The sequence below is a fragment of the Pyxicephalus adspersus genome, chromosome 10, assembly GCF_032062135.1.
Source record: "Pyxicephalus adspersus chromosome 10, UCB_Pads_2.0, whole genome shotgun sequence".
NCBI lineage: Eukaryota > Metazoa > Chordata > Amphibia > Anura > Pyxicephalidae > Pyxicephalus > Pyxicephalus adspersus.
In genome coordinates, this window is record NC_092867.1 from 6,075,074 (window position 1) to 6,088,596 (window position 13,523).

At 38.7% G+C, this 13,523-nt stretch overlaps 1 protein-coding gene across 1 annotated transcript in view; it reads left to right on the forward strand.

Annotated features, from left to right (window-relative positions):
• Positions 1 to 237: 237 nt before the first annotated feature.
• Positions 238 to 13,523, forward strand: part of LOC140339888 (transient receptor potential cation channel subfamily V member 6-like) — a 20,180-nt gene continuing 6,894 nt past the window's right edge. Inside the window, exons 1-8 of the mRNA XM_072424801.1 lie at positions 238 to 266; positions 2,959 to 3,056; positions 3,719 to 3,841; positions 5,851 to 5,988; positions 8,689 to 8,787; positions 9,980 to 10,152; positions 11,264 to 11,410; positions 11,865 to 12,077. Of these exons, the coding sequence (XP_072280902.1) occupies positions 238 to 266; positions 2,959 to 3,056; positions 3,719 to 3,841; positions 5,851 to 5,988; positions 8,689 to 8,787; positions 9,980 to 10,152; positions 11,264 to 11,410; positions 11,865 to 12,077 (1,020 nt within the window). The remainder of the gene's footprint in view (positions 267 to 2,958; positions 3,057 to 3,718; positions 3,842 to 5,850; positions 5,989 to 8,688; positions 8,788 to 9,979; positions 10,153 to 11,263; positions 11,411 to 11,864; positions 12,078 to 13,523) is intronic.

Below are 13,523 nucleotides of genomic sequence, written 5' to 3' on the forward strand. Positions count from 1 at the left end.
CTTGCTATGCAATTTTTTATTATTGTTGGTGTAATTTATTTAGAATGACAGCCCGATGTGCAGTGAGCATAATAGACAACACAAACCCTCTGAAAAACACAATCTTCTGTTTTCTTGATTTGCCCGTGCCAGGATGAAGTAACTCCTACATAGGCATGCTGGGGTTCATTCATCCTGGTACACACAAGGGAAACCTGGAATGCTGGGTTCCATTGGCAACCAAAGCTGACGCTGCGCATGTGCAAAAACCCTGAGCAATCAGACAGGTAAGACCCATTATGGTGGAAGGGACATTTTCCTGTCCCTTTCTGCAATAATGATCTGCTTAATCATACAAACTTTAGTTCTTTAAAAAAGGGGCCAAGTGTTTTTTTGGTCCCTTGGCACGTTAAATTTGGTCTGCTAGTTTTTTTTTTTTTGGCGTTTGATGGCTCTCTATAGGAAGTGATGTGCTACTGACCTATTGCTCTTTTGAGGTTTCAGTCCACACAAATAAAGCATAGACAAACATATAAGACAGCATTGTTTACTTCAAACTGAGCAAATAAAAGCAATTGTTCTGAGAGATGTTCTGGTGATCACACCTACATTGTATTTGTTGTGTATACAAGTTCAGAGCTCACTGATAGAAGCCTGAACTATCATTTAAAGTCTATTCATGGGAAATACCAGCAACAGATTGCTTTTAGATTGATTGGGAGTGGAAGGTATTCTAGGAAGACTTTTCACCTGGTATACTTGGTCCTGCTGGAAATATAGAGACAAGAATCAGTAGAGTTAAATACTTTGTATTTCTCAAAACCTTGAAAATTCAGAAAAAGACAATAAAACCTTTAAAAAGCATGAAAGCAGGAAAAAAATCCCTCTAAAGCATAAAGAATTTGGACATTGCCTGGATCAACAATTGAAAGCAGTGTTTCTCAACACGGGTTCCTCAGGAGGTTGCTAGCTGTTCATTGAGTGGTTTGTGTCCCTCAAGTCAATTTAACTGACACCAATGATCTTTTTGGCTATCTGTAAGGATGATATTCTTTCTACTTGTCAGCTATGTGTGAACCATTCTTCCCAATGACCACATAATATACTGTGAGCTGTAGATATAGTAATTATAGCAGGGGTTCCCTGAAGACCTGAAAGTTACAGTGTTAATTTTACAGTTACAGTGTTAATTTTATGGCCATACAGAGCCGCTAATTTTTCTATCCTTTCCTTGTCCATTTACAATATAAAGGCTCGGCACAGTTACTTCAGTAACTTATTTTTATATTACTTGGGGTAGTAGCCTTTCATCAATTGCACTGGTAATTTTAGATATTTAGACGTTAATAGCGATTTTTTATGCTCATTTAGCCTTTTAGGAAGCAATCTACGGAGCTGGATAGAACCAGCTGCTACTGAAGTGTATTCATATTTTTTATAGTTCTGAAAATTTTTACCATGTACAGAAGTTTTCTAGATGGCTTTTATAGATGCCACTTTACAGTTATTAAAAAGCTTAAAGTAAAAAACTTAAACCAACTTTATAGGAATCAATAATAAATTTGTACCAGGTGTTCATACCCCCATGTCTCTTGTCAAGGGTCCCTTGAATCCAGTTGACTTTTATTTATAGCTGAGGACTTCCTTGACCTTTAATAGTTCAGCTGACATTTTCTGCATTCTGTCCAATTCATCAGCACTCAATCTGATGCCAAAAACTCACATCTCCTCCTAAATGTCCCTTCTAAAGTGTTCAGTTAACTTTTCTTCAGGGACCTCCTTGTTCCTTATTGTTTCAGCTTCTATTCTCTGCACGCTGTCCAATTCCTCAACACTTAGTCTGCCGTCCAAAACTCACATCCCCCTTAAACGTCTCTTCTCAAGGGTCCATGGATTCCAGTTGACTTCTCTTCATGGCTGAGGACCTTCTTGTCCCCTATTAGGTCAGTTGCCCTTCTCTGCAATCAGTCCAATTCTTCAACACTCAATCTGGTGCCCAAAACTAGACTGCATATTCAAGAAGAGGTCTCACCCCTGCTTTGTATAGACTATATCTATGCATTCGTCTTTTGCTCTGGTTCTGTCCTGGCCCAGCTAATTGAGGGCCCATTCATACCTGCAGGTACTGGTGCGGGGTGTTAACTGCACATTGTACATGCATCATTTTGAAATTCCTGGCCATGCATGGTAGTTTGTTACTGTGCATTGTAACGCAGTGAAAAGAATGTGCATTGGGTTAGTTTGTTGGGGTGCCATTAACAAAGAATGGGTCTATAATGTGCTAATATACATACCATGCATTAGTGTGCACTGCTGTAAAATGCGCATCCCATTAACAGTGCACTGGAAAGGTGTGAACAAACATGGACACCCAGGTGGGACTAAATTCATTATTTTTAGGTCAATGACGATCTTGAATATAGATGTGTTGAGTGAAAACATATATAATAATCCACAGCTAAAATGAATGCCACTGCATACACTAACACAATGTAAATGCATAAGTGCACCAAAACTGCCTTTTTATTATAGAAAAAAAAATAGATACTGACAACCAATTTTTTTCTATGTGGACAAACAGGCAGAAAAAGCAAAACCTTCACGATGCTACATTCCTACTTAACAAATGCAGGGAAAGAATACTAATTTACAAAAAATTGCATAAAACACATAATATAATCTGCCAGTATTGGCTCATTCCCAATCGTGTTAATGCAAGCCAAGGCAACATGGCAAGACGTGTTGGTGTGCTGAGTTAGTGCACAGATTAGTTCACTGCATACACAACAATCCTCTGTAATGTGGTACCGTGCAATAAAGTTAAGAGCGCAGCATGTGCTACATTTATGTGTGATGCAATGGGGACAACTTTGTTGGTAACCAGCCCATAGTGCTTTATGTTTCCTTTCTACTGTACATGTTGTCTGCTTTTTAAAAATCACTTTTCCTAAACTATTTGCCATGTACTAAATCTTGCAGAATTCAAGAGCTTCCCCTCCTTTACTATGCACAGAAGAATCGTACAAGGGCATTGAAGAAGCTGCTGACTTTGAAGACCACTAACCCATTGCAAAGAGGTGAGGACATAAAAGGGATAAAGGATAGGACCATGCTCCAAGCTTATGTGATCAATGCTATTACACTGTGTGTAGGGCTCTCAGTGCGCCTAGCCTTAAGGATCAAACTGCAGTAAAATATATGCACTTTTTGTATTTCTTTCCTGTTTTTAAGTCTGGAATTGCATTTAAAGCCACCAGTTGTCTTTTCTCCTGGGCTCTGGAAGGTTGGCAGCAAGGCGAGTTGAAGTTCAATGAGAGAAAAAAGATGAGAGGGTTGCTTGACAGCCACCTGTACAGCCACTGGTGCCTCTAGATTCTTGATCATTGTGGGATGTTGGAACTGAAGGTTCACTGAGTTATTGCATTGGGGTGCCATTCAGAAACAATGCCACCACTACCTCCTGTACTTGAACTTTACCATGTTACCAAAAATGCACCAGTGTGAGCCAGCACTTTAGTAGCAAATACATAAAATGTCCTGAACTGCTGAAAAGGAAAGTATCATAAAATGTTAATCCTAGAAAGTGCTGGGTGAACTCAGGTTCCCGTTAAAAAAAAATTGTCATGTGATTTTTATCATTGCTATCACAGACTGAATGCTTATAAAACCGGCTCCGTTGCATTTCATCTTCAAATAATGCAATGACACAATTGACTCACAATGATGGACTTCCCATTAGGTGCCGTCGGAGAGACTGCTCTACATCTTGCTGTGCTCCACGATAACCTAGACTCTGTGAAACTTTTGCTGGAACATTCGCCAAAGCTGGTCAACGAACCAATGACATCTGATCTCTACAAAGGTAATTAAAAAACTGCTAAGTGTACATTTATATGAAAATTGAAAAATTATCTATGAGATGCATACAAGGAGCTGCTAATGGTTTCCAGGATTGGGCATTCAAAAAAGGAAATCCATTCCTTTGCCTTCTGTTGGCACTGCAGCTACTCCAAAAAAGGGATTAATGCCCCCAAATGTGCCAGTAATGGCAGGAGACTCCTTCAAGTATCCCCCCGCCCGGGCCCTCTTCATTTGCTTAATTTCATGCTCCCAATTGACAGGCACAAGGGGGTAGAGATTGCAGATGGATATTATATTATAGTCTTCTATGCAGCCTCTTCCTATATTTCCTTCTAATTCCTTACCTACAGGCTCTGTAGTAAAGCTGAGCCTATTGCATTTGTAATACCTTAATAAATTAATTACTTGAAATGCATTTCTGCCAAAAAAATCCAGGGAAGGGTAAATCCCCTATCCAGTTAGTTTTTGCTGTCTGCACACCAGTTGGGAGAATTTCTTTTACTTGTTTTCCTAAAGCCACAACGAAAGATGAAAGGAAATCTTTCCAAAGTTAACAAAAATTCCCAATCAAATTGTTCCCAGAATTTGGACTTGCATTCATCTATCACCAGCAAATTTAAGTGCAGAGGTACCTGGGAGAATTTTTTAGAATTTTAAAAAGGGGGCACACCGCAGCCATGGAATTTGTGTATTAGAAGCTGCAATAGGGAAAGCTAACAAGCTGCATAGGGAGATTGAGATCAGTTAGGAAACTTTATTTTAGTTCTGTTTCCTAGCTCATTGACTAATCAACCCCTTTGCTGTGCGTTGAAATTCTTATTATTTGGGGATAGCAAAATTGTTATTGGGATAGCAAATGTTTTTTTTCCTGCAAGGCTTCCCAAAAAAAGAGAGGGGCGGGGCATTTATTAATATTATTGAACAGTATTTATATAGCGCCAACATAATATGCAGCGCTGTACAAAGTCCATAGTCGTGTCACTAACTGTCCCTCAAAGGGGCTAACAATATAATGTCTTTACCTTTGTCATAAGTCTTTAACACAGTTTAAGGTCAATTTAAAAAAAAAAAATAAACCTAAGTGCATGTTTTTGGAACATGGGGGGAAACCTGCACAAACACAGGGAGAACCTGCAAACTCCATGCAGATAGTGTCCTTTCCAGGATTCAAACCTGGGACCCAGCACTGCCAAGGCCAGAGTGCTAATCTCTTAGCCACCCTACTGCCTACCATGACATTTGATTCCATAAATTAGTATTTGGGGGTTTTCCTTTATTCAAAGAGTAAATTGTTTAAAATTTTATGTTTATGCTGCCTTTATTCTAGGATTAACTTTTTCTTCAGGGGGTGGGATTTTGGGTGTTTTTATTTGCTACTGCCTTTTGTTTGGAGTGTTCTGCTGCAGCAATTGAACAAAGTGCAGAATACACCTAATCCATACAACATACAGCAGTTAGACACAATCCTATCCTGTATTAAAACTGTCTTGTCACTGACCTGTTTTACACTGCTGTATTCCCTGCAGAATCCTAAATTGTCCTACTGCTGTCTAAATTTGCCCTATCGCCTCATCTGTGGTCTCCAGATTTCTAAAAAGAGTTTGATCAGTTTTGCACAAGCAAGAACAGGGACAGCCATAGCAAACCACAGGACAATTTTTATCTTTTTATTGCATTCACAATAGGCTTATTACAGATTATTGAAAAAAAAAACTGAAAAAAACTGAAAGCCTATTTTATAACTGAAATAATTGGGGTGTTGCTACTGTATGAGAGCCAATTTATTTGTAAAGAGCTTTAGGGCATCCTCTTAGCATCATTCACAAGTTTCACCTATTCCAAACACTATTTGATGAACTGTGGAGATTGACCCACCCCTAATGGTTCTCCATGGAAGGGTTAGAAGTTAAGTAAATCCCTGTAATTGATGAAGTCCTCAAAGACAAATTTGAAGCATATAATATGTTTTCTTTTGTGTTCTTAATATTTCTTTTCCTTGTGTCTTGGCAGGTCAGACAGCCCTGCACATTGCAGTCATGCGGCAGAACCTAACAATTGCACAAGAGTTGATCCAGAATGGTGCCAATGTGTCCATGGCAAGGGCAGTCGGGACATACTTCCAGCTAAAACCCAACTCCTTCTATTATGGTGAGTCATTGATTACTTTTATGATCTCCTCCCAAAACTGATATTACATGTATGGATTGACAGTTGGCTTAGAGTAGAACTGCTTGAGCATTTATGATGCTGACTTTTTTGTACCTCCAGACAAATATGAAAGACATAAATTAATTGTGTTTGTGTACATTCCTCCATGTGTACCCTACTTTAAACTCATTGACATCATCATTGGGTCTTTATGCCACTCTTTTAAATGTAGGCTGATCATGAATGGCGGGAGAGCCCATTAGAGTTCTGTATGGCTCCTAAAATGAGCACCAAGCCTTAGTACTTCTATCAAGAGCCCCCAGTCCAGCAAGGATTGGGTTGGATTTTTGGGGGTGTTATGAAAATAAATGGAAATGCCTTGGTGGATGGTTATTGATCTGGAGAAATGGCCATTTCTAGAGTAGTTGCACTGGCAAGCTACCCTAGATAAAGCCAACATATAATGCTGAGCTTCCATGACTTATCCAATGAATAAAAGATATGGGCTTTATCCAGTCAGGCTGGGGGGGGTCTAGATTATTTCTCAACATTTCTCTTAACATGGGGGAACCATTGTAATAACATAGGTATGTATTAGGTATATTACTATATCCCCACAGTATATTAGCTTGGTGGTCAGCAGGAAATATGTATCTTACATTGCTGGCCTTGGGGAGAATAGCCAAAACTTTGTTGGTGTCAGTTAAACTGACCCAAAAGGCACTAATTGTTCAATTCTCAAGAAACCCCTAGCAATCTCTGGAGTAACCCTAGTTTGGAAACATTGGTCTACTGGGCCTCCACCAGCTGGGAATTGAGACTTGCTTCACTATGTTTGACTTGCTTTACTTTCTAATGTACAATATAAGAGAATTGCCGTGTGCAGTGAAATAGGAGTAAGTGATTTCAGTCCAGGAGAGGAGCCGGTACAAAACTTAAAGGAAGGCTCAGGGGTAGATTTTAGACAACTGTGTCTCTTCCCTGTTCCCACCACCACAGCCACCACCACCATTACATGAGCATGGTGGATGCTATTAGGCAGCACAAAGAAGAAATATATCATAACCTATTGTCCTTGCTGCAAGTATTCCATCAGTCAGAGCATGGTAGGTTGTCACTAGGACAGGAGGAATGGTTATTAGGAACATAAAGAATAAAAACCATTAACCCATCTTCAAATCTGCTAACAAAGTATTGACTGTAGTTGTTGTCTATACATCATCCTAAATGAGACAACTTTGTCCTATATCTTTATAACTTTAGGTGAGGAAATAGTTATGAATACCTGGTAATAAAAAAAAAACACAAGACTCAAATTTTCCACTGTCATCACTGTAACAACTGCTGTCTGAATGACAGAATATCTCAGTTCTGGTTTTGCATTTAATTCAAGCAAGTCCGATTTCACATGATTTCACAAGTCAATGACCCATGAATGCTGATCATGTGGCATAACGCATGCACACCATATGATCTATGGAGTATTTATTCATATGTTTTATCAGGTATCATCAAATCTAGCCATTATCAGAAAAATAAAATATAAGAGCAGATTTCATTATCCAATGTTATTTTGTAAATAACAAATCTCGCTTTATGCTATCGTCTAATAGAAGGAATGCAGTTAAACTAGATGAAGGTCCATTGAGAGCTATCTGACCCTTTTTTGTTTGGTTAGATTCTTTCAGGGGTGTTCTGTTAGTAAGAAACTATGACAAAAGTTTAGAAACTTAAAATGAGCTTAATCTAATCTTTTCCACCAAAAGCTCCCCCTCTACAAGTACCTTACTAATTTCTGTGCAGCTCTTCAGATTAAAACTCATGGTGCCTTGTTGGGGTTTTGGGTCAAGCTCCAAAGGGTCCTTGACTACTACACTACAGTCAAGAATAACCTATGCCCCTCTTATCATTAAGGGCCCATTCACATCTGCCCTTTAATGTAATGCTCTTATAAGCCCTCCCAAGTCAGATTTTTTGTGACATTTTTAGGTGCTTTGCATTTTTCACCTAATTTTGGTCAAAATTTCTGCAAGGAGTTTTGCAAAGACCCACTCATACCTAATAACAAACCACAAATGAATTTAGAACCCGAGATAGACCATTGTAATCACATAGCAGCACAAGCCTCAGGAACTTCAACATAGGATCACCTGGGATTGTTTTAATGAAAATTGCAGATTTAGGCTATGTTTAGATCGATGTTTTTTATTATAGGGTTTCCTTGGTGGTTCACTGCTGTCATCCCATACAATGTCTCCAAAGCCCTGGTTATCTTTGAAAGGAGTGGTTGAAAATCCTTTGCCAAGGTGACATGATTATTCTGGAGATTTTCAAAAGATTCATGAAGCATTCCATGGCGGTCTGCTTCTGAATCCATTCCGTAGACTTTAATGGGAATGTTTTTGCATTAACAAGCAGTTGCAAGCAAATCAGTAACACAATTATGGACAGCCAATGATCCTTTGGGTTATGTGAAAAGACAACCACAACTGCTTACTAGAAAGCTCACCACACATTCATTAATTTTGCTTCTTCACCACTCCCGAATGCCTAGCGGTTAGAATTGAGCACCTGGCAGCCATTACCGTCTTTCTTAACCTAGCCCCAAAATTATTGAAAGTTCTTATGGGAATTTAGAAATTGGATTCACAGATACTTTAGTATAACCAATAAATATTCTTTCTTTTCTTCATTTGACAGGAGAACACATTCTTTCTTTTGCTGCATGTGTGGGGAATGCAGAGCTGGTTCGATTGTTACTGCAACACGGAGCCAATGCAGAAGTCAAAGATTCCCACGGTGAGCGACAAGCACACAATAATATGGGAATGATACATCGTTTAAAGTGTTTTTACTTTAAAAATATGTATATATGTATTTTTTTATGCAGTCAATAGGCTATATTCATAAAAAAGGAATCAGACATGCCTCAAACTTTATCTCATGAGAATCTTCCATGTCCATGATTACTACAAGGGAATGTTTGAGGGAATATCAAACTTCCTGTTTTATAAATAGTGATCAATATGTAGAGGCTGTTGGTGTTTTTCACTCATTTTGGTTGGACTTTAGAGGCTCGCAAAGCAGCTGGAATGTCAGCTTCCTGTCCTATGATTCCTTGCATTGTGTCTCATAGCATTCTACAGCACAATAGGGTGGTTACAAATGAATATATTCTAAATACAGCATGAATTGTAACCACAGGCATTAAAGATATGCAGCTCTCTGCACAGAAGGAATTTATGAGGACCCAATGGAGACACATTTTTAAAATAGGAGAAAGAAATGCATAATTGGGAGATAAAGTTTTGTATGACTTTAGAGTCATTTTAAACAACATTACAACTTTTTTTTGGTGAGTTTCAACTAGATAAACGATTGGGTGGTATGAGCGTAAATGTTCCTTACAACTCTAGAGTCAAGGTTGCTAGCTTTCCAATTTATTGGTGATGGGTATAAATTGCACATTTGTTTTAGGTGAATAAATCTGCCCTCCAGTCTTCTTTTTAATCGTGCATAGTTGTACTGGCTCCTCACTTGGACTGAAATGACTTACTCTGATTTCATTGCAAACTACAAGCTTCCTACTACGTACATTAGAAGTGCAGAAAGATGGAACCTACATCATTTGTTGGCTGGAGGATGTCCAACATCTTCCAGCTTTTTCCTTCCCAGCCTGCCCCTAGCCCACCCCTATTCTTCATTGGTTTTCAGTCAATCATGGAGGCTTAGCATCACATGTTGGTTATTTCCTAGGTTTGCATGCATAAACACCCACTTTTCCAGACTGAGCTCAGCCCAGTTCTTGTAAGCCTGAGGGAGAAGTAGTACAAAGTCAGGGTGCTGTTTTTTCAGATGCTATGCACGGACCTCTTCAACCTTCATTCATAAGAGAAGCATAGACCGTTCAGAAAAATGAGTAAAAACACAAAAAAATCAAACCATGTACCTACTTCTCATGTTCCATCCTTGTTTTTCTTATTCTCTGCAGGAAACACTGTTCTTCATATTCTGGCTCTTCAGCCAAACAAAATGTCTGCCTGCCAAATGTACGACCTCATCTTGGGATATCACAAGGAAAAGTTTGGACCAGGATTAGAGGAGATCAATAATGATGATGGTCTGACTTCACTGAAGATGGCTGCACTGGAAGGTAACACTGTGGTATGTATGCGGCATTGCCCTGTATAGTAGGTACATTAAAGAACCCACTGAAAGTTAAATGATATGGGTGGAGGTACAGGTGCAGAAGAAGCTCCTCCATAACAGTACATCCCACCATGACCATACCAGTGAAACCACCATAAAACTACCCTCCAAAACAGTGCATCCACCACAAAACTCCTTAACAGTCTATCTACCATGCACATGTGGCAGTGGAAGAAAGGTTAATGCCTGCTCTTATGTTGAGTCCTCTTCTATGCAGCTCTTTGCTTTCACTTTCTTCAGCTTCCAAAGGATTTTTGTATGTCATGAGACATCATTTGACATGCAAAAAGTCTTGGAGACGGGAAGAAAATTGATGGTGAGTGACAATAGGTAGCTTCATGGAAGTGGAGGAATTAATGTTGGAGAAGGAAATATATTTTTATCCAACTGCTAAACTGGCCAGAAATACAACTATATATTTTTACTGGTCCCTACTCCTCTTAAACTCCTTTAAATGCAGAAAATCATAGACCCTCCATTTAGAGGATATTTCACACTGTCCTGCATTCACGTTTGGTGACTCAGAAAGTAATGAAGTATTTGAGGGAACTTCCAGCCCCCAAGAAGATGACTCTGTGGGTCTGACTTATTAAAGCTCTCCAAGACTGGAGAAGATAGATTATCAATGGTGGACCTGGGTGATCCAGCGAACTTAAAATAGATTTATTAAAATCATTTGTAATTATTGGCAAATGTTTCAGTTCCAGACCAAATCTATTCCAGATTTGCCTTTTCACCCAGGTTCTCACATGACAGTCTATCTTCCCCAGTCTTGGAGAGCTTTATTAAATCAGGTCCTATGTGTCACCTATATGGTCTAAATCTGGAAAATGTTAATATAGAAAAGTAAAAAATGTCCTGGTGAGGGATTTCATTTGAGGGGTTGTTGGAGCCTGGTGTCTTGGCTTGGGGTTTATCCTTTAGTCCTATGCAGACAATCTTTCTACAACTGTTGTCCTAAAAACAGAAACCTCTCAAAGCTAAGAGTGATCAGACTATAGTATAGCTAATTGTGATTGGTTTTTGTGAAATAAACATTGGTCAACATTTCTAATGATCTTCCTAGATGTTCCAGCACATAGTACAGAAGAGGAGACAACTGCAGTGGACATTTGGTCCAATTAACTGCTACCTTTATGACCTGAAGGAGATTGATACATGGGGGGATCCCAAGTCCGTGTTGGATCTAGTGGTCTCTGGAAAGAAAAGAGAGGTATGTATGGAAATATAAGTGTATTTATGAGTGATCCTATTTCACCTCTAAACTTATAATGTCAAAATGCATCCCAAAGTGGGTCAACGCCTAAATGTTTGGATATATATAAAAAAACAGAGAATATATTACTGTTGTTAATTTTTTATTGTTTTCTTTAAGAAACACAGGCATACAAACATAAATATATCCCCATTGCCTTCTTCATTTTTCTGGGAGCATCTACTATGTTTAGTAAACGGCAGACTGGTTAAGTCCATGTGAACCTTTAGGCAATTAAATTACAAAAAAAAATGCTGTAAACATTAAATGCACTTAAGCATCACCCACAATGCATTCTAACTTCCATTCTAAAATTACCCTAATGAGATTCCCCAGTGTCTATATGTCTCTATGATTTCAAAGGGTATTAGTCTTTTAGGTCTGAGTGTTTGAAATTCTTCATCTTTTTTAGGCTCGTCGAATTTTGGATCTCTCCCCAGTCAAGGAATTGGTCAACAGAAAATGGCAAAGGTTTGGTCGTCCATATTTCTGGACACTGACCGCTCTCTACATCCTTTACATGACTTGTGTCTCTATTTGTTGTGTCAACCGACCCCTTACAACAAGAAAGGACAACAGAACTGATTTAAGGGACATCACCATACTGGTTCAAAAACCCCTAAGGGTAAGAACCATAAACACATCTTAAAGAAAGTATTTCATTCAGGGAATGTAAAACACTAAACAAAAGTTTTCTGCAACAGCCTATGTATAATTTTTGCACAACTTTCTCATACTATCCACTCCATGTTTATGAATTCCCTTTCCTTCTCCAGTTACTACTGCCGATACAAGTATGGTTTTAATTTCTGCAGGCCCATTGGCTTATGAAGATTTTTACAATTTGAAAAGCTCAATAGCAGGGTTCTGGACAGGATAAAGGATCTTTGTCTGACATACCCAGAGGAATGGAAATGTACTTGCTCCTACTTTCTGCTCATTTAAAAGAGCACTCAAAACTCAAACATTTTTTCAAACTTGCCTACCTATCTCTTTCTGTCTTCTGAAACCATCACTACTTCCCACCACTACATATCTCCCCTCCTATTGTGTGTAAATTCCTCTACCTACTAGATTGTAAGCTCTTTGGGGCAGGGTCTTCTCCTCCTGTATCACTGTCTGTGTCTGTCTGTCATTTGCAACCTCTATTTAATGTACAGTTCTGCGTAATATGTTGGCCCTATATAAATCCTGTTTATTATTATTAATAATAATAATAATTATAATATTAATAATACTTATGATTCAGTTATGGTAGCAGACTCACATGGCTTTAAGCATATATGTTAGCTGATCCCCTGGCAATGCCTTTGAAAGTACCTCTGTGGAATTCTGGACAATTATATGAATAATTTGGTCCATGAGCAGCCAGATTACCATTGCTATGGGCTTTTGTAAGCCCTTGAGCATAAGATGGCTACAGGCCATGTTAGAGCCATTGCTATTAGGATAATAGGTTGGCAGCTAATGATTATTGGCAACAATGCCATAAAATGAAGACAATAACTGGAACCAAGACTGTCCAATCTATCTCCTATCTCTTCTAATGTATGAACTTTCTAGGCTAGACTGCCTTCTTCTTGCCCACTTCTTCTGTCTCAGCTCCAGAGAGTCAATTACCAGAACGTTTGGAAGAAACTCCAAGTACCCTGAGCTTGGTCATCATATTGAATAACTGGAGTTGCTAAGCCAAATTCTAGAAAGTTTCTGGGCTTGTTGACCCCCAACCCTAAACCCAATATATCGCTTGACCAAGGCTTGGGATAATTATTGTCAAAATAAGCCTCTATGTGTCTCTAAAAAGTGAAACTTTTGGCATACAGGGTTTAGAAATAAGTCAAGTGTAAAAAAAAAGTATTGTTTTCAAAAATAGTTTCTTGTTCTTTGACTTAAGTTTCTGTTGAATTCTTTTGGTATAATTTCTGCTGACTCATCAGTTCACTGCGGGCAGAGTAAGGCATGTTTTGTGAAGAACAGTTTACATAAGCACAGCATTCCTCAAAGTTGTCGCTCAGGGTTTTCAGAGCTGACTCTGCATTTCTCAGATTCAAAAATTTTCCAAAACAATATG